Genomic DNA, 19,051 nt, shown 5'->3' with positions numbered 1-19,051 from the left:
CCCGAGTCTGGGTCTGACCCGAGGCGCCTCCACGACTCCTGGCTCCTTCCAGGCTGTCCATCCTCATTCACCTGTCTCGCGTTTTTATTTAGTATTTGTGGGTGGGGCACACGCGCGCTGTGTCGGGACAACCTGTGGAGTCTGCTCTCCTCCCTCCGCCCGGGTCCTGGAGACTAAGCTCAGCTGTCAGACCTGGTGACAGCTCTACCTTGTCCCCGTCTCTTGGCGCAGTGACTCCGTACACACACACTGCGTATGAGGCCATCCTCATCTGAGGCCCCATGGTCATGCAAAATGCCACACCTCACACTCTTGTTCTTTTATTTTTGTAGTAAACTCTGCAAGTGGCTGTGGGATTTCAAGGGGAGCCGGTGGGGAGGGGGCCCCTCCTGGGCGGGGTCTGGGGGCGGGGTTATTGCTCTGAGCTCCCTGTCCCCCGGGGGGTGGGGGACCTGTGTGGGAGGATTTCAGGAGAGGGGACACGGCCACACAAACACAAAGGTCACAGCACGAAGGAGGTCGGGGGAGGCTGGGCGCCGTATTGCACTTTACGAGTGGGGCCAGGTGGTTATCCCCCTCAGATTGGAGCCTGGGGGGAGACTGGAGGCCATCATGTCCCTTTCCACTCTGTGGAGAAGGTGTGACCTCCACTCGGGCTTGGAGGAGGTGCCAAGGGCTGGTCCTGGGCCAAGAGCAGGACCAGACTGCCCTGGTCACCAGCAGAATCCACCCTGCACCTGCTCAGCTGCCGCTTCCCCCTTTGCCCGGCTTGGTCTTGGGGGACACGTGTAGACCCTCATCGCCTTCACTGTCAGAGCTGCAGCCACTCACGTCTGTGATCTCCAGCTCCGAGTCGCTGTCCTCCTTCCCACCCAGTGTGGCCTCCGGACCTCCAGCCCCCGGCAGCGCCAGACGAGGAGCCACGGCCAGCCCCGAGGGGCGCTCAGGGCCCAGGCCCTCCCCTGCTGCAGCTAGCAGGGGCGCAGCCATGGGACCTCCCCCTGCTCCTGCAGAGGGCAAGTGGCCCAAGGAACCCAAAGGGTTAGGGTAGAAGTGGGGTGGGTAGAGAGAGGGGGTCAACTTGGGGAAGGGGCCCGTGAGGTATGGGTTAAAGTTCCAGGGGTACTCGGGGAAGGCGCGGCCGTAAGGACCCAACAGGCCCGGGGGCTTGGAGTAGCCGGTGGCACCTGGGGGGGACACACAGAACACGTCAGGCTGACCCACTGCTTGCACGGTGCGCGTACCTCCTACACGCTCTGCCTACCCCGCAGTGCCCCCCATCTCTCCACTTCAGCTCCATGTTCCTCCCTCTTCCTTTACCCCGTCTTCCCCACAAAACCCTCCCTGCCAAGTAGTCCCCCCCCCAAGCTGCTCAGCAGCAGCCTCTCTGCCTTGATTGGTTTTGTGAGATGTTCGGTTATGTAAGCCAAGTTGGCTTCCAGCTTATGATCTGCCTGCCTCGGCTTCCTGAATGCTGGGTCCGGTGCCGTTGACCTTGATCGTCCAGCCCCTGTGCCCCTCGTGCTGGGATAGATCTCTGGTGTGTACATCACACCCAGCTGCCCCAGCGTTGGTAACCTAAGGCTTCCTGCAAGCCCTCTGAGCTGCATTTGCACCCCATGCCCTGGCTTTAAACACCCGAGACTCCACAGACACACCCCAGCCTGGACGTCCCTCTGTCTTGTCCTCTGCAGTCCCGTCTCTCCATGTGAGCAAATGCCCCAACCTCCAGGCCCTTACCAGAACCCAGGAATGGGAAGGGGCTGTCCAAACGTAGTTTATCCGTCTCTGGGGCGAACAGGGGTGACCGGCCCCCTGGCTCTCCTAGGCGTGGGGTTGAGAACAGGTTCTGCAGGGTCTGGAGAGGCAGCACTGCTTAACCCTCTTTGTGGAGAGGATCGTGATGTAGGGGACACCACACACCCCGCTTCAGCCCTAAGACACCAGTATCCAAACTCACCTCAGGGGACAGGGGTGGAGCATCTGGCCCATGTGCCCCCCCAAAGGGACCAGGGGTCAACAAGAGTGGGGAGCCGGCCGCGGCGGCGGCCACATCCAGCAGTGGGTAATTGACGAGAACAACTTTGCTGAAGTTGAACTTGTAGGTGAACCTCTTCCCTTTGGTCTTGTGCAGAATACGCTTGTTGTAGTAGTATCTGTGGGAGAGAGGACGGGGTACTGGGGAGGGGCAGGGGAGGGGTGAGGCCGTAGCTGGGCTCAAGTTCTTGTCGCCATCCCCCACCCGGCTTCCACTCACTGGATCCAACGGAATTCAGTCCTAGGGTGCAGAGGGGGTGCCCTCAGGGGACCAGAAGGGACAGTGAAGGGAGCAGAGAGCATGATGGGAGCCTGGCCCACCGCCCCTCCTCACCGCAGGGCTCTGCTCAGCTTGTCATAGTTCATGTGGGGCTTGCACTTGCGAATGCCCCAGAGGCGGGCCACCTCATCAGGGTCCTTGATGACAAACTCCCCGTAGTCCCCCTGCCAGGCGATGACACCCTGGTACTCCTCCTTCTGCAGCAGCTCCAGGATGAAGTGCCACAGCTGGATCTGCCTCGAGCCAGGGGAGGACTCCGGCTTGTAGGCCCAGTCTGGGAAGGCAAACCCTGGGGACAGGAGACAGGGAGGCCTTAGGGTTGGGAAGCTGAGGTGGGTGGGGTTCTGGGTCTCGCTGGAGTCTGCAGCCTGGGATATGCAGTCTCCCAGGAGCACCTTTAGGGACCTGTGTGCCACTCTTCAGACCTACCCTGCTTGAGTCTGCTCCCTAAGTCACTGCACAGCTGGAAAGAGCCCCAACGTGCCTGGCCTCTGTGCAGTCGCCCCAGGTTCGGCCGAGGGTGGATTTGAGGGGGTCACATCTACTGCATCCATGGGTTATTTTGGGGGGCTGAAAATTGTGCACCCTCTGCAGTGATCACCCTGAGCCCTGCTACGCTGCCAGGGGGCCTTTGATATTTATTCAATGTCCTGATAGCTCCTACAATCGGCCTATTCCCTAAGCCTCCACTGGCATCACGAGGCACACACACACACAGCCTGTATCCATCTGTGTGCCCCTCCCACATCCACGCTCCCGTCTCCAGTCTCTCCAGGCTGAGACTGCGTGTCTACACGCAGGCACAGACTTATAGGTGCCCAACATATCACACAGCCACCTGCAGTGTTACCTGTCATCCTATGGGACAGAACCACATGCAAGTGCCACACTCCTGCTGCCCAGGATATAAGGACCCCCAAACCCAGCACCGCATACCCATTGCAAACATGCACAATTACATGCTAACGGCCTGACAAGTGTGTGACAGAGAGACAGGAGCCCAACAGCCAGTGGATACCTGGTGTGACAGGGACAATGAGACACTGAAGTCCCCAGATAAACAGATGACACCTGCAGAACTGAACAACCTCCCTTCCCACGGCCAGGGTCAGGCATGTGTATGTCAGTCGACACTGGCCCGCCCGGCATTTACTCCGCCCTGGGAAGAGAATCTGGCTCCGCTGTCCATATGGACCTAGAAGCCGGGCACAGAGATCTTGCCCACCCCTGGCCTCCCCAATCTAGAAGGCTGTCGCCCTCCATCTCTCCCTGCCTGCCCAGAGACCGGCACGGCCCAGGCATGAAGACATGGTTAAATCTGGCTCTGGCAAGCTGACGGCAGTGCAAAGGGAGATGGCTGGGGAAACCGTCCTAGAGTGAGGGACAGTAGAGACTGTTGAGCCAGGAGCTCTGGGTCTCTAGACCCAGTCGCTGTGCATCAGGGGGATGTTCCTTGCCCTCTCTGGTTCCAGAGGCAGCCGTCAAGGAGAAGCAGAGTCTCACCCAGGCTGCTCTCTGATGTGTAAGTGGGCAGGTGCTGCCCTGTCTCAGAAAGGACAGGTAGTTCACACACTCCCCATGGAAGAGGAATTTTAATCTGAGCCGTCCTCACCTCAGATGCCATATCTAGATGGACACTGGCCCAGCCATACCCACAGTACACTTCCTTGGGAAAGCCATTGCGTCACAAACATGTCTGCACAACCAAAAAGAAAGGATGGAGGGAGGACCTGCTGCGGCAGAGGGGCGGGCATAGCCAACCCCCAGAACCATGCTGTGGGAGCCCAGACACCGCTACACAGGCCCAGGGTCATCTACCCACACACTCCAAAATCTGCCTCGACTACCTGCCAAGAAAGCACTACCGGAAACAGACACGGCCTCCTCCTTTCCCCCACAAGAGCCCAGGCACAGCACACGAGCTGCCAAATGTATCCATGCATGACCCCGAAACGGAGAGTCCAGAGTCGCTCCCGTGGCCTCCGTGGTCCAGTCTGTGCAGCAAAGTGCCCACAAGTGCACACAAAGACAGCCTCCTGCAGACGCTTGCCCTCTGTGACCCCTTCAGGAACACTGGAGTGTGATGTATGCCAACACTCCACAATGAAACTCTACGCAGCCAGCCGAATGGTTGGTCCCAAAGACTCCTATTAGTGACCCCTGCATGCCCAGGCAGGCAGGCCCTCTTTCCCCAGCCTGAGCACCATCTCCCTGCACCCTCTCCTTAGGCTGAGCCTCCCCTCGTGCCTAGCTTACAGCTCTAAGCTCTTCCCTCCTCAGCAGGTCCTGACTAGGAGTACATGGCAGAGAAATCCCAGATCTCAGCCCTCTCGACACCTCAGCCCTCCTCCAGAAGACCCCCAGCCCTTGTGCCCAAGCAAGCAGGTGGCGGGGAGAGAGGACCGCGAAGTTTCTGGTCAAGTTTCTCATGAAAGGGTTTGCATTCAGGGGACCGATGGAGACCCAGGCGGACAGGTTCACAGGTGCATAACACAGGTGACAGGAAGAGGGAAGGTAAGGAAGAGGGTGCAGCCCCTGGGAAGGGGAAGGGCTGTGGGGATGGACGGGACAGTTACCAGGGGTCCAGAGAGCCGGCAGGGCAGGCGGGGCGAAGAGAAGGTCTGAGACGCAGCTACAGTCCATGGCGGAGCGAGCCCTGCAGAGCGGGACAGACAGGACAGCCAGAGAGGAGGTGGTCAGCCGGAGAAGGGGGTCGGCCAGCAGGGTGCTGCGGGCCCCCTCCCAGGCCTTCCACCTGATGTCAGCCCAGCCAGCAGCCCTGGGTGCCCACGCTGACCCTCCCAGCAGCCCGGCGGGCGTCCCTAACTAGAGCCACTGTCCTCCCTCCTCCTCGCCTCCCGCTCTGTCTGGTCCCCTTCACTGAGTCCAGCGCTCACCACTCACTCGCGGGCTCTCAACACCCTCCAGCCACCTCTTGCTATCCTGCCTCCCACCTGACCTCTCGGGGAGTAGGGGGTTGGTCCCTGGGTCTCTCTGACTCCCTCTGCGTGGGGCTCTCTCCAGCTACTTCAGATTGATCGCTCGGAAGCACAAACTCGCCCCCACCTGGATGACGCCCCCCCCGGAGGGCTCACACTGCAGCAGTGGCCAGCCCAGAGACGGCAGGGCTGGGTATCTGCTAGCCAGGCTGGCAGGAGCAGGCCCAACCCCTGCCTTTCCTCCCAAGGTAGACACTAACCCCCACCCACCCTAGACACCCCTAGTCTGAGCCCACAGACCCCTCCCCTTCTCAAACCTGCCGCTCACCAAGGTTCTCCAATCATCCTTCCCCCTCAGGTTGGCTTTTCCCTTCTAGGAGCCCCCCCCCCAAGCCCTTCCCCTCCACTGAGCCCTTTCCTCCAAGAGTAGAGCCACCAGAGCCTGCAGACAGACATCAACGGAACCCACGGACCCCTGCCTCAAAGCCATCCCTTCTAAGACCAGCCAGCCTCCCCTCTCCCTCCCTCCCCAGAGGGAGTCTCCCCCACCCATCCCAACACCTGTCCACTCAGATGGGCATTCCCCTCAGATGCTCTTGCCTCCTCACACTATTCTCTCCCTCAGACATACACCAGTCCCCTCAGTTGGCATCCCCACTTAGACACCCCTTCCTCGACTGGTCCCTGTCCTCGGACATGCTTCCTCTGGCATCGCCTCCCCCTTAGGACAGTCTCCCTCTCCCCCTGCCTCCTCCCTGCAAGGCCCCCTCAAACCCCCATTTCCCAGACACCTGCCCCCTCACACTCCCTGCAGACACCCTTAGACAAAACGTCCTTCTAGCCATCCTGCCTGCACCAGAGGCCCACACCCACCTGAGACCCCGCGGGCACTGTCTCCCCTCGCTCACCCCACCCCTAGGTCCTCACAACACCCGCAGTTCTACAGACATCCACACCTCTCCCCTGCCATGTAACCGTAAACCCCACCTCACCCCTTGGTAGTCCTGTCCTCTCTCCCGGTACCCAGTGTCCCCACAGCTCCTCCAACCCCTCCTTGGCCTCCCGGGGTCTCCCCTACCCACGGCCATCCCTCCCATCCTCCTATCTCTCTGGGGCCCGCCTTTATCTCTGTTTCCCCTCTGTCTCTGTCTCTCCCTGCCTGGCCAGCCTTCCCTCCACCTGGAGTGTCTCCCCGCATCTCTCCCCAACTCTTCTCCCCTTCTCTGCCCCTGCCCCCCTCCAGCGCTGCCTCCTGGCCCCCTACCCCTATCTCCTTCTCCACCTCCCCACGTCTCTCTCTCTCTCCATCTCTCTCCCTCATCCGTCTACCTCCCCCTCCTCCTCTCTGCTCCCGTCCTCAGCCCCGCCCATCCCGTCTCTCTCCCGCGCGCGTCTCCACCATCTCCCTATCTCTCTCCCCACGCTCGCTCACCCCCATCCGACTCCCCCCTCCTGCTCTCGCTGCCTCTCTGGGTCCCCCCTCCCCCTCCTCCCTCCCCCACCCCCCACCGGCCCCTCTCATTTCCGTGTTGGTTTTGATTTCTCTTCCCAACGCTTTCAACTCCCCGCCGCCTCCTCCGGACACGTTATAACGAGGAGCCGTGGGATCGGCGCTCCGGGCCCTGCTCCCACGCTCCCCCCGTCGTCTCTCACACACATCTCTGCCTCCGCGCAGCCTCCGCCGCCACTTTTCCCCTGTCTCTCCCGTGTTTCGCCTCTGTCCGGTGTGCGTCGCCGCCCCCAGCCCACACCCCGCCCCGCCCCACTCCCGGACCTGGCCCTGTCCCCTCCGGCTGGGTGCCTGCCTCCACCCACGGCCGGCGTTTCTCCGGGGCTCCACGTCCCTCTGTCCCAGGGTCTGTGCGTCTTCGGTCTCCACACGGCTCCTTTCCCCATTTCTGGGTCCCCGCGTCTCTGTCTCCCTGTCTGGGTCTCGCTAAGTGCCCCGTCCCAGCATCTCTGTCTCTAGGTCCCTGCGTCCCTCTCTTGGGACCCCTTTGATCTCACCATGCCCCTGGCACCCCCCTGGCCCCATTGATTGCTGATCGACCCGTGGAGGAAGTAGGTCCTGCGGCCTGGGGCTACGGGGCCAGGCAGGAGCTTTGGCAGGGCCACTGGACAGACGGACAGAAGGCCCCGGCCCCAGTAGCTGAGCAGGGGGAGCAGCCGCACCATGCGCCCCTCCCCACCGGCCGGCGCGGTGCGGATGGGGACTCCGGGCAAGCTTTAATTTTTAATTTTATTTTGCTTCCTCCGCCCCCCCACCCCCATCTCTAACGCCCGCAGCCACAGCACCGAATGTGCGCGTGTGAGGCAGCCGGTTGGAGAGGGGCTGGATGGGCAGGGGCTGCCTCCCTCTCTCTGCTCCTTGCCAAGCACAGAGTCACACAGACCCACACCTTCCGCAAGCACACAGTTCCCATCACACAAGCCAACAGGGTCACACGCACACCACCATGTCCCCAACGCCGCCACCGTCACACACACCCAAAACACACACTCTTTATGGGCAGAATCACACACGGCCCTGGTGTGCTGCCCACACATAGCACTGAAGTGGCGCATAGCAGCGACATTGTCATGTACAACCAAACCAGACACACGATCTGACTAGACCGACGCATGTTAGCACGGGCACATTGTCACTCACCAGCGCTCACAGATACAGAAACACAGACCCTCTTCAATCACAGGCACACAATCGCGGGCCTAGACAGTGTCATGGAGAAACAGAGACACACCCAGACACAGAGCAGCTCTGGCAAGTCAGCAACAGGCACACCGAGTCACAGAGACAGGCACCGGAAACCCTCCGTCAAACACACAACACACACGTTGAGCCCCACGTGGACAGACACGCCAAACACCCCTGACACAGACCAGTGGCAACCATATGGCAAACTCAGGTGGCTACACTCATCACAGACACATAGGCACGGTCATGGTCCCCAAAATGATCAACACAGTGGGGGACCTGCCACGCAGCCCCCACCTCAGAGAGAGGAGACCTGAGCACTAAGCTTGGCTGTGTGGGGTGCCCACTTAGAGGTGACTACACCTCAGAATATCATCACCGTTACTGCCACCATGGGCCTGTCCATCTGTGTACCATCTAAGGATTTCGTAAGCATCTCTCTGTCTCTGTCTCTCTCTGTCTCTCGTGTGTGTGTGTGTGTGTGTGTGTGTGTTCAAAATGTATGTTTGCCTCATACCGCCCATCTTCAATCTTCAAACATGCCCCCCTTCATTGTCTGTCTGTCTGTCTGTCTGTCTGTCACTAAGGGTCTTCGGTGTCCATCTCTGTGTACCTCTGTCTCTGGATGTTCCCATCTCTGTGTAGCTCTGATTCTGTCCCTGGGTTCATCCCTCTGTCCCTCTTGGCCTCTGGGCTTCTCTGCTCTGTCTCCCCGCCCCATCGCCCCAGCCCCCTGGGCTGGGGTTTAACCAGTTGTTTTGATTTCTCTAAGCTGCTCTGGCTGCCTCTGGAGTCGCCTCAGGCCTCACACTGCCCCCAGCCCCTGCATCCCTCACCCAGCCCCCCCCAGCCCCACCTCCCCTTAACACAATCTGCACAAGTGGAATGAAAATTGATTTTTTTTTTAAATTTCATATCTTCTCCGGGGCTCTGTCTAAAGAGGAGAGAGACGCGGCCCAAGACCCCCTCTCCCACCACTGCCCCCCCACAACACACACACACACACACACACACACCCTCTTGCCTGTGTGGACACATCTGTGGACACAGTAGAGACGCAGTTCTGTTCAGTCGTGGACACACAGACCATACACACCCCTAGACCATGGGCAGGCTGCCGGGCCCTGTGCAGGGCTGTGACCCCCCCCCCCCCCCAGCCACACACCACAGGGGACCTGCGCTCAACACACCTGCCTATGTCCAGGTTCTCACGGCATGTCTGGTATACACAGAGCCAGGCTGCCCCACCACAGGCAGCAAGATATCTACGCTGTCCTGGCAAAGAGGAGTCCTGGAGGCAGCTGTCATACCAGTACCTGCCGCCCTTATGTCAAATGTCACCCAGTTACCACCCCTGCTGCCATCGCCCCAATGCTCTGGCCTGGCCCTTAGGAGGGAGTGACTGTATCAACAATCCAGGCTTCACATTCCATGTGCTACACACACCACACACATACTACACACATGCAACATAGCACACACACACAGTATACACACCACATACAGCAGATTGTCTGTATGCACTCCACATACATGCTGTACACATGCCATATACCGTATACACACCATACACCACAGATGAGACTATGTGCTCCTTCTGTATACTATGCACACAGCGCATGACGTGTATTACATGTATCACACCACACCCCCATGCAAACGTACATGTGAATGCCACATACCACATGACACACACCTACTGCATAGCATACGTACACATACCCATGACACCCCCATACACACACACACACACACACAGGACACACATAGACCACAAAGAAACCATATACCACGCAAAGACACAATCCACGTGGTGTGTGTGAAAGCACACACACACCACATTCCAAATGCCACAACTAGCACATGCCACCCATGTTATCCCCATGTTACATACAGATACCACACTTTATACATCACACACAGATGCTGAATGCATAACTCCTACCACACATGTAAAGCACAGCCTTTGCCGCCTCTTAGTGACACGTACAAGCATAGAAAATGCCAGAACTGAAACCCCCTATGACCCCTATGCACAGGGACACCCATGATGCACAGGTCTACATGGAGGCAGACAATGGTGACCCAGACACACACGTCATCCTAAACACAGTCTCACACACAGAACTGTGGCAAGTTCACATTGTATCCACGTGCAACATCCAACAACCACACAGGAATGCACAATCACAAGGTCACGTGTGCGCGTGCACACGCCCCAGAGCTGTTAGCATTCTCCAGGGCTGGTCACGCGCATGCGCGCACACGCACACACAGCTGCAAACCAACGTTCTATCCAGCTTACTACATTTTGCTTCCCAAATGACTGTGCTCACGCACGCAGACAACACCACCGGCATCCGAGGCCAGAGTCAGACACGGGCTTCAGAGATGCCGCAGCCACCAAGATCAATGTGCCACATAGCCGGTCTGACACAGGTCTGGGGACCTCTGGAGCTATGCCCTGCTGCTCTTCCCAGGTGGGCTCCTCATACTCAGCAAGCCCACTGCCAATGCCCCCCCCGTGTTTCTCCTTACTGAACTCAGTCTCCTTACCTTCCTCACACTCAGGGACAAGCTGTCCTGCCCTGTTCACATGCCCTGCCCAGGGTTCTGGACTAGACACGCACAGCTGAGTACCACACACGTCCCAATGTCCCATTCACGGACATAACGTCCCTGGCTTTGCTCAGCCCCGTGACCTGGCACACAAACACACCTAATCCCGTGCCAGGGGAAGCAACAATTGACACATGCCGTATTTGCATGTGCCACAGCACGCAGGCACACGCCACGGGACCTCTGACAAGGCTTCCTTGCAGGACAGGGCCAGGGCCTGGATGAGATCTAGCTGGTACCGGATTTAGGGTGGTCGGGATGTACCAGGCAAGGGGGCAGAGGAGCCCAGTGCCCCCGGGGAGGACAGGAATGGAGACCCACGCCCCACCTACTCATGTCTCTATCTATCTCTCTCTTTGGGCATCTCTGTCTGGAGTCATGCTCGGCTCTTTGGGTCTGTCTCTCTCTCTCCTGGAGTCCCAGTCTCAGCACAGATGTCTCTGGGGCTGCAGCCAGCGTGCAGGCAGAACGATGTCAGCGGGGTAGTGGTGAGGGAGAGTCCCCAGGGAGGTGGGAGCCGCAGCGCCACGCACCCCGCCTACAAAACAGTGCTGGGGGAGGGGAGGGAAGGGGAGGCGTAAGCAGTCCCAGCCCGGGCTGCTCCCAGCAGAGCCCCTGAGCAACGGAGGAGGCTGGGGGCTGGTGACGGGCACGGAAGGTCACAGAGAGAGGGGCAGTGGGGTCAGAGGCAGGGTGAAGTGTGCCGGCCCAGGCCAGAAAGAGGAAGCTGGGCCACAGAGAAGGAGAGCAAGAGGGATGGGTGCTGCCGAGGGGCTGAGAGGAAGCCAATGGGAAAGGCATGAGCCAGGGCGCCAGCGACCCTGGGTCAGAGAGGAAGCAGAGGAGGGGGCAGAGCTGCGGAAAATTGAGGGATGAGGGAGGCCAGAGCTGAGACCCAGCCAGGACCACCCTCCCTGCGGTGAGCCCCCAGGGTCCCCACACCCAGTGTGGGTTCACAGCTCTCTCCTCCACGCCTTGCCCAGCTTCAGGCTTGAGGCATTGGTGTCCCCCAAGGTCTGTCACGCCCCCTCCCCCAAAACCCACCACTCGTCACTTCCACCTGGTCCACCCCACCCCCAGCGTGGACCTTACCTCCACCTCCTCCTTCCTGGGGCCTAAGCCCACCTTCACCCTAAGCCCACCTTCCCAGCACCATCCCTGGCCTCACCCCCAGGGGTCCTGCTAGCTCCCCAAAGTAGACCTGCTGGTCTTGGGCCCCCATCATCGTAGACGGGGTCCTAGATATGCAGCAAAACAACAGTGTTGTTGTCAGTGTCAGTGGCTAGACTGAGAATTTTCTAGAATGATCAGCAAGGCCCGGCGGCGCCGTGGGTTCTCTTCTGGGTTTGGCAGAGACTGCCCAAATATCGTAGTGGAATCCAGATGAACAGGACAGGCACAGCAGAGAGTCAGAGAGACAGAGGTGGCGGGGGGGGGGGTCAGGAAATTGGGATATTGGGACGTAGAAAAAGGGCCAGAGGAGCAGAGACAAGAGAGTTTAGAGGGACAGGGAGACGGCGACCAAACAGGGAGACTTGGGTGACTGAAAGTCAGGAGCAGAGAAATGGAGTTGGCGACCCAGGAGGATTGTCAGGGGAGCAGGAGAGAAACTCGGACAGGCAGGGAGAAGGGAAGGCAGGCAGGGCCAAGAGCGCCCCTGGGCCGGCAGAGGGGCCTGGGTTGGCTACAGCTGGGCGCTGGGCTGCCATTGGGGACCCCGTAAGGGGCAGGGTCCAGCCAGGCTCAGGGAGGCTCGGGGCTCCAGGGGCATCAGGCACGGTGCTAATTCAGCGCCATCGATCAGACGGGATGAGAGCAATAAATTATTGTGACAAGATGCAATCCTGGTCCTAGCACTGCCGCCGAGGCAGATCGATCCCCGTCCCCAGCTCCACACCAGTCCCAAGCCCGGACCTTGCCGGCTGGGACTCCTGTGCCCACCTCTTGATCCATTCTCCTGACCGCACACACGCTCCTAACTGTTGACCAGGCCATGTGGTAGCCCTGAGTACGAGACAGGACCAGGAGAGGATGCAGAGGGAAAAGTCTAACCCCTGTGTCACCCTGGCCTTGGAGTTTCCCTCAGCACCATCTTACCACCACCTGTAGGGTGAGAACTGCCGTGGCACCCATTTCACAGATATGAAAACCGAGGCTTGGATAGGGAAAGCTAACTTGGACATAGTCCAAAAAAGGATGAGCGGTGAAGCCTGGACTTGAATGCAGGTCAGGATGATTTCAAGGTCCCAGTATCTGTGCTGTCAAAGGGAAACAGAGGGGACAAAGGCAAGAAGATAAGAGGCAGACAGAAAACACAGAGAGAGAGACTCCAAGGTACAAAGAGACATGGAGCTAAGCCAGGCAGTACAGGGCTGTAGCCCTGGGTACTTGGAAGGCTGAGGCAGGAGGACTACAAGTTGGAGCCCTGCCTGGTCGACAGAGTGAGTTCAAAGCCAGCCTGAGCAACTGAGCGAGGCTCCGTCTGAAGAACTGGGGGGGCTGGGAGCCGGGAATGGCGGTGTTCACCTGTGATCCCGGCACCCCGGAGGCGGAGGCTGACGTCGTAGCCAGGCCAGGGTCAGTCCAGGCACATTAGACTATCAGAGGGGTCAGAGGCCGATGGCAGAGTTCCTCCCCGACGTGCATGAGGACCCTGGGTTGCATGCCCGCAATCACAGGAAGGAAAATAAAAGGGGACAAGGGGGAACACTAAAAGAGATACGGGGTCCATGAGCCAGAGACAGGCCGGCTGAGGCGACAACGGGGCCAAAAGGGGGCAGAGACGAAAGCAGAAGAAGCCCAGGGCCCTATGGAGAGGGGTGGGCGTCTGGGTGTGGTTGGGGGGGTGATTGGAGAGGATGAGGTGCAGCTTGGGTCCCAGGGTCCAGTGTCGGCAGAGGCTTGGGCCCCCCTGGCGGCCAGGGCGAGTTTGGGACGCTCTTGGTGATGGAGAAGGAAGGGTCGGTCGCAAAGGTGAGGGGATGGACAGGGTGTCTGCAGAGGGGCAGATACGGGAGGCCGGCAAGCCTGTCTGTCTGGGAAGGCCAGGCCTGAAGTCACCGGGCTCTGCTCATGGCTTTTGTCTGACTCGGTTCTTCCCCAGTGCCCAGTTTCTGGGACCTCGGGAAAGGATTTCTTCTGTTTGAGCTCAGTTTGCTCTTCTGTAAAATGGGGACGTACGTCAAGCACCTGCTTTATGATGTCCCCGTGAGGCTGAGCGTGACCGGGGATGATGCCCTGTCACAGAGATGGTTTTAGAATCAGCTGTCGTCAGTGCCATTGGCATCATCACCAGCACGGGGGAGGGCAGGTCCCTGGGTGGGTGGGGGCATAGGTGCTGCTCAGAGTTGGCGATGGCGTCCATCAGTGACAGCTGCATCACCGGGACACTTATAATACCCCACTCTTAAGACAGGTGCATTGGCGCACGCCTTTAACCCCAGCACTCGGGAGGCAGAGGCAGGCGGATCTCTGAGTTGCAGGCCAGCCTGGTCTACAGAGCGAGTTCCAGGACAGCCAAGGTTACATAAAGACACCCTGTCTCAAAATAAGTGAACATCCCCAGTATCCGGAGTCGAACCTAGGGTTTTAATCATTCATGTAAGGCAAGTGATCTACCACTGAGCTACACCCCCAAAACCCACTTTTAAATTTTTCATTGTGAGAGCCTCACAAAGGGAGGTTGAACTCTGACCTTTCGGCCTTAGGCTCTGAAGCAGGTAGGATGACAGGCCTGTGTCGCCAGGCCTTGCCTATGGGAAGGAAGGTCTCTACTGTGCAGGGAGCCGGTGGGCAGGCGGTCGGGCACAGATATCCCGTGTGCTTAGCAAATGCTACATGCATTGCGCTCAAGCAGCAAGAACATGCGTGGTCCCTGTGGACCTCGCTGGGTAGAGAAGGGACAGGTGCTGGCTTCATGGTCCTTCTGGGATGGATCAGACTGGAGACAACATAGGCTTGGTCGTTAGGATGGGAGCAACAGGTTGAGAGGGCAGATAGTGAAGGAGAGAGGGCCGGTTGGGGTGGAAGCTGGCTTGCAGGACGCCCACCAAGAATCGAGGATTATGGGGCCGGAGAGACGGCTCAGCAGTTAGAGCACTGGCTGCTCTTCCAGAGGACCTGGGTTCAATTCCCAGCACCCACAGGGCAGCCCACAGCTGTCTGAAACTCCGGTTCCAGGGGATCTGACACCTTCACACCAATGTACATAAAAATAAGGTTAAATAAGTTATATTTGAAAAAAAAAAGGATTGAGGACTATTAAATGCATAGGACACAGGGAGTTAGCTGGGTGCATGGGGGTGAGGGACTTGCCCAGAAGTCTGTGTCCCCTTTGGAGCCCACTGAGAAAGAGTTTTGTGACAGAGAACAGCTTAAAGAGATGTCAGGCGGAGGGAGGTGCAGGGTGACACCTGGGGTACTCAGGTGAGGAACAGGCGTCGATGTGGGGGTACGGGCGTCGATGTGGGGTACGGGTGTGCCCTGGGGCAGCCCGGGAAGATGATGTGAGAAACTCGGGTGACTGGTGAGGAGGAGGAGGAGGAGAAAAGGGCACCCGAGGCACAGGAGTGAGACACACGTACGGGGTGCGGTGGGGGCCAAAAGACTGGAGTGTCTCATGTTGCAGGCATGAGAGACCCTGCAGGCCTGGACAGGCAGAGGTGTCAGGAGAGACCCTCGTGATGGCAGGGAACAGGTCCACAGGAGAGTGACCTCTCAGGGGGCTGGGAAACAGGTGGTGGTGGTTCCTCTGCTGTCTGGGACCAGTGGGACAGGTGGGTTTGGAATATAAGGTGGCAGACAGTGTATTTTTGCTTTGTTTCTGGAGACAGAGTCTTATGCAGCCCTGGCTGATTTCAAGCTCACCAAGAGCTTGTGGCTGAGAGTGACCTCGAACTTGTGACCTTCCTGCCCCCACCCCCCCAAGTGCAGGATTTACAGGTGTGTATCACCACACCTGGTTTATGGAGCGCTGGGGATGGGACCCGAGGCTTCCTGCTACACAGGTGCTCGTGAACTGAGTTGCAGCCCTGTAAGTGTGTTAATATAAAAGATGGGCAGCAGAGTGTGTGTGTGTGTGTGTGTGTATGTGTGTGTGCGTGGTGTCTCGTGAGTGTCCCTAGGTGGCCTGAGGCTGTTTTGGAAGGTCAGGTGTAAGGGTGGCCGAGGAGGGTAGGTGGGGTCATGCTGTCACCGAAGGCTCCGTGCAAGGGAAGAGGTGTGTGTGTGTGTGTGTGTGCGCGCGCGCGCGCGCGCGAGCGTATGCGTGTGTGCACACGCGTGCATGTGTGCGCGTGTGCGCTCGTGTGTAACAGGCTCTTCTGGAGGGGAAGAAGCATGTGTAAATATAAAGATATGAGAACCAGTTACACTGTGAGAACTCAGGAAAGGTTTGGAGTGTCGCAGGGGACCACGTGACCTGAAAGATCAGATTGGCCACAGATTGAGGCGAGGTTCAGATTTTGGAAAGCAGGTGTAACTCAGAGCCGGGGAGAGAGGGCTCCGGTTAAATGAGAGATGCTGATGACCATCTCTGGGGCAGGCTTGAAGGGGGTCAAGGGCTACCTGGAAGGACCTGTGTGCGCCTGCTCTCTCTCTCTCTCGAGAGCCCCAGAAACAGAAGAAGGGGAGCAGGCGACAGGTACAAGCAGGCCTCGTGAGGCGGAGGTCCAGATGTGGAGACCTTGAAGGGGGTCGCATGGATGGGACAGGCGAGTTGGGTGTCAGGGAGCGCGGGTGGGGGGTGTTACCTGAAGCCCAGGTGTGCTGACTTCCCAGGAGCCAGCTCGAGCTCACAGGTTCCTCCCGCGGCCCCAGCTCTGGGCTTAGGGAGGCCTGGGCCTGCGGGCAGGCGGGCAGCTCGGGCTCCTGAGGCTGTTTGGCGATGCGGAGCGCGTCTGGGCCTCGGCGGGCCGGCGGGGCGGGGGGAGCGGGCAGGGGGGGCCGTTTAGCCGTGATAGATCCGCGCGCCGCTTGTCTCTTAATCTCCGGAGCGACCGATCGATTCGCTATTTCCCTTTGTTGCCAGAAAATTCGATCCTGGGCCTGGAATTAGGTCCCCGGCTTAATCTGAGCGGAAACCAGCGAGGGGGAGACAGAGATACCGGGAGAGACAGAGACGGAGAGACAGCGAGAGACTGAGAGATGCCTGCGGGAAGAGAGAGACAGTGGAGACGGGCGCGGGGCTCCTGGGAGGGGTAGTCTAGGAGTTAGAGCTAAGAGAAGGGTTGTGACAGATAGAGTTAGAGACACCACCGGGAGTTAGTCACTCCTGGCTCCTGGGGGAGCTGGAAGGAGTCACAGGGACAGTGAGGAGAGACTAGCGGTTGAGACAGGCAGAGCTCGCCCATCAGGGCTGGCGACTGTGGTGGAATGATGGGTAGACAGGGTGTCCTACACATCCCCACACCAAAGTTCAAGTCCAGGCACTCCTTGCTCCCAAACGGGCTGACCCCAGGTTGGCTCCGGTAATCCTTCCCACAGACCGCGGGACCACTCCCACCGCATACATGCATCCAATTTTGTAGATGCTCAGCCTTGAACTCCAACCCCAACCCAGACCTCCTAAATCCCGCTCCCCAGCCCCAACGAGGCGGCTCCATCCCCAAACAGCTAGGGGCTCGAGCACCAAATATCCTGACTCTAGGCTCCGAACCCGGGTCCCAAATATCCAAGCCCTCAGACCTGACCTTTAAACCCCATGGCACTCTGGTCCTAAATATCCAGAGCCAAGCTCAAGTCCCCACCCCGAAGAGTCACACTGTAGCCTGTCCTGACCCCGTTTCCAAGGCTTCCACACTGACACCCTTCCCGCCCCCGCCCCCATACCTTGTACCCCAGTCTTAAGGTCCTGTCCCCTCCCTCCCACCTCGCACCCTGGTCCACGAGCTGCTCCGGAGGGATTCCCTCCCACCTCCCCCGAGTTTGCCGCACGCCTCTGCAGACCCCCAGGCTGCCCTGCCTGGGGCGCCATCCATGCCCCGGGGTCTCTGGGGACCACCTCCCGCCGCCCGGGCCCCCGCCCCGGGCAGCAATCCCCGCCCCTCATCCCCGCCCCTGAGACGGCCCGCGGCGCTCACTCACTTTCCGCGCCTTGCGCCTCCGCTCCGGTCCGGGGAGAAGTGTTTAAAGTTCGGATCCCGCAGCCATGGCCCCGCGGCGTCCTGGGAAAGGAGACCCCGGGGCGCGGGGCGCGGGATGCCCGGAGTCCCGCGGAGATGGAGGCCGGGAGGATGGGCTCTGGGAGTCCCTGAGACAGCGTGACAGAGACAGGGAAACAGAGACGAGGGTGCGAGCAGAGATGCAGAGGAGACACCCCCAACAGAGACGCGCGCAGAAGAGCCAGGGGCGCGCGAAGCGGGGAGCCCAGCTTTGGGTCAGGGCGCGGGGGGCCGTGCCTCTGCGCCCCCTCCTCTCCTGCCGTTCCTCCTCCTCCTCCTCCTCCTCCCTCGCTCCTCCGCGGCGCGGCGCGCTCTCCCGCCCTCGCGGCCGCCCGGCCCGGCTCGGCGCGCAGATATATGGAGGCGGCGGCGGCGGCGGCTGTGCGGGGGAGGGGGCGGGCGCGCGATCGATGGAATATAATTTTCCTCAAACTCGGAAAATAAAGTTCAGAGCTGATCAAATTTGAAAACAGATGTCGAATTGCGACTCTAAATAAGGTTCGATCCCGGGACTGAGGGAGTGGGGGTGGGGTGGGGGCGGAGAGACACCCCCAACACCTTTCCCCTTCCCGCCCCACCTCCTCTCTGTCCTACACCGGGAAGACTCGCAGACAGACGGACAGGATCTAGTGGAGGGACCCTCGCTGCCGCACACGGGCAAAGCTGGGCCTGGCCTATGCAAGGACACACCACACACACACGCACACACACACACTGCCTGGACAGCGAACATATGGGGCACACAGAAACAGTGACATAGACCATGCACAACACGCACAGGACCCCGCCTGGGCACAGGGACACACCGCCGAACACAGAGGCAGACACATGCGCACAAGTGCACGGACATGCCCTCTATTCTAGATGCACTCCACACATACTGATCCCAGCCCCCCGGCCCTTCCTCATCCTCCCACAGACTCGGGGCTGCACGGCGACACATACCCCGCTCCAGGGTGTGGACCTTACTGGCACACTGGACAATCACCGACAGCCCAGGGTGCACACATTGAGGCTCTTACACACACACACACACACACACACACACACTCCTGGAGCGAGGTCTTCCAAGTTCGGGTCTCACAGGCGCATGCCTGCTGTGACAGGGGAAGACCCAGCCAGTTGGCTCTCACTGAAATAGAATGTCAACGTCTCCAGGACCCCAGTTCCTCTTCCGTGGGACCCCTTGTTACAGCTTGACCTTACCCTCTACCAGGCCACCATCCCAATCTTTCCCCTCGTAGATCCTCCCTCTTCTGGCCTCCTTTCCCTAGTCGGTACTCCCGTTCCCAGGTCAGGCTCCTCCCCACTTCCGATCCCA

General features: G+C 59.5%; 1 protein-coding gene across 1 annotated transcript; it reads right to left on the bottom strand.

Annotated features, from left to right (window-relative positions):
* Positions 1–304: 304 nt before the first annotated feature.
* On the bottom strand, positions 305–7,485 carry Erfl (ETS repressor factor like). The gene is made up of 6 exons (XM_040734290.1): positions 7,264–7,485; positions 4,894–4,973; positions 2,372–2,606; positions 1,961–2,156; positions 1,741–1,858; positions 305–1,187 (listed from the first exon to the last, which is right to left on the bottom strand). The coding sequence occupies exons 2-6, from the start codon at positions 4,958–4,960 to the stop codon at positions 742–744; spliced, it is 1,062 nt and encodes a 353-aa protein (XP_040590224.1). The 5' UTR covers positions 4,961–4,973; positions 7,264–7,485; the 3' UTR covers positions 305–741.
* Positions 7,486–19,051: the final 11,566 nt, after the last annotated feature.

This window comes from Mesocricetus auratus, unplaced genomic scaffold, assembly GCF_017639785.1.
Source record: "Mesocricetus auratus isolate SY011 unplaced genomic scaffold, BCM_Maur_2.0 Super-Scaffold_100038, whole genome shotgun sequence".
NCBI classification, from domain to species: Eukaryota; Metazoa; Chordata; class Mammalia; order Rodentia; family Cricetidae; genus Mesocricetus; species Mesocricetus auratus.
Note: the sequence above shows the minus strand (reverse complement) of the source record. Positions and strands in the feature narration are given on the sequence as shown.

Excerpts from the sequence above, each read along its gene's own strand:
- Erfl (XM_040734290.1), bottom strand. The coding sequence starts at position 4,960 with ATGGACTGTAGCTGCGTCTCAGACCTTCTCTTCGCCCCGCCTGCCCTG. Across the intron at positions 1,859-1,960 it reads CTCCACCCCTGTCCCCTGAG|ACCCTGCAGAACCTGTTCTC; the intron begins GTGAGTTTGGAT and ends CTGCCTCTCCAG. Across the intron at positions 1,188-1,740 it reads CTTCCCATTCCTGGGTTCTG|GTGCCACCGGCTACTCCAAG; the intron begins GTAAGGGCCTGG and ends TGTCCCCCCCAG.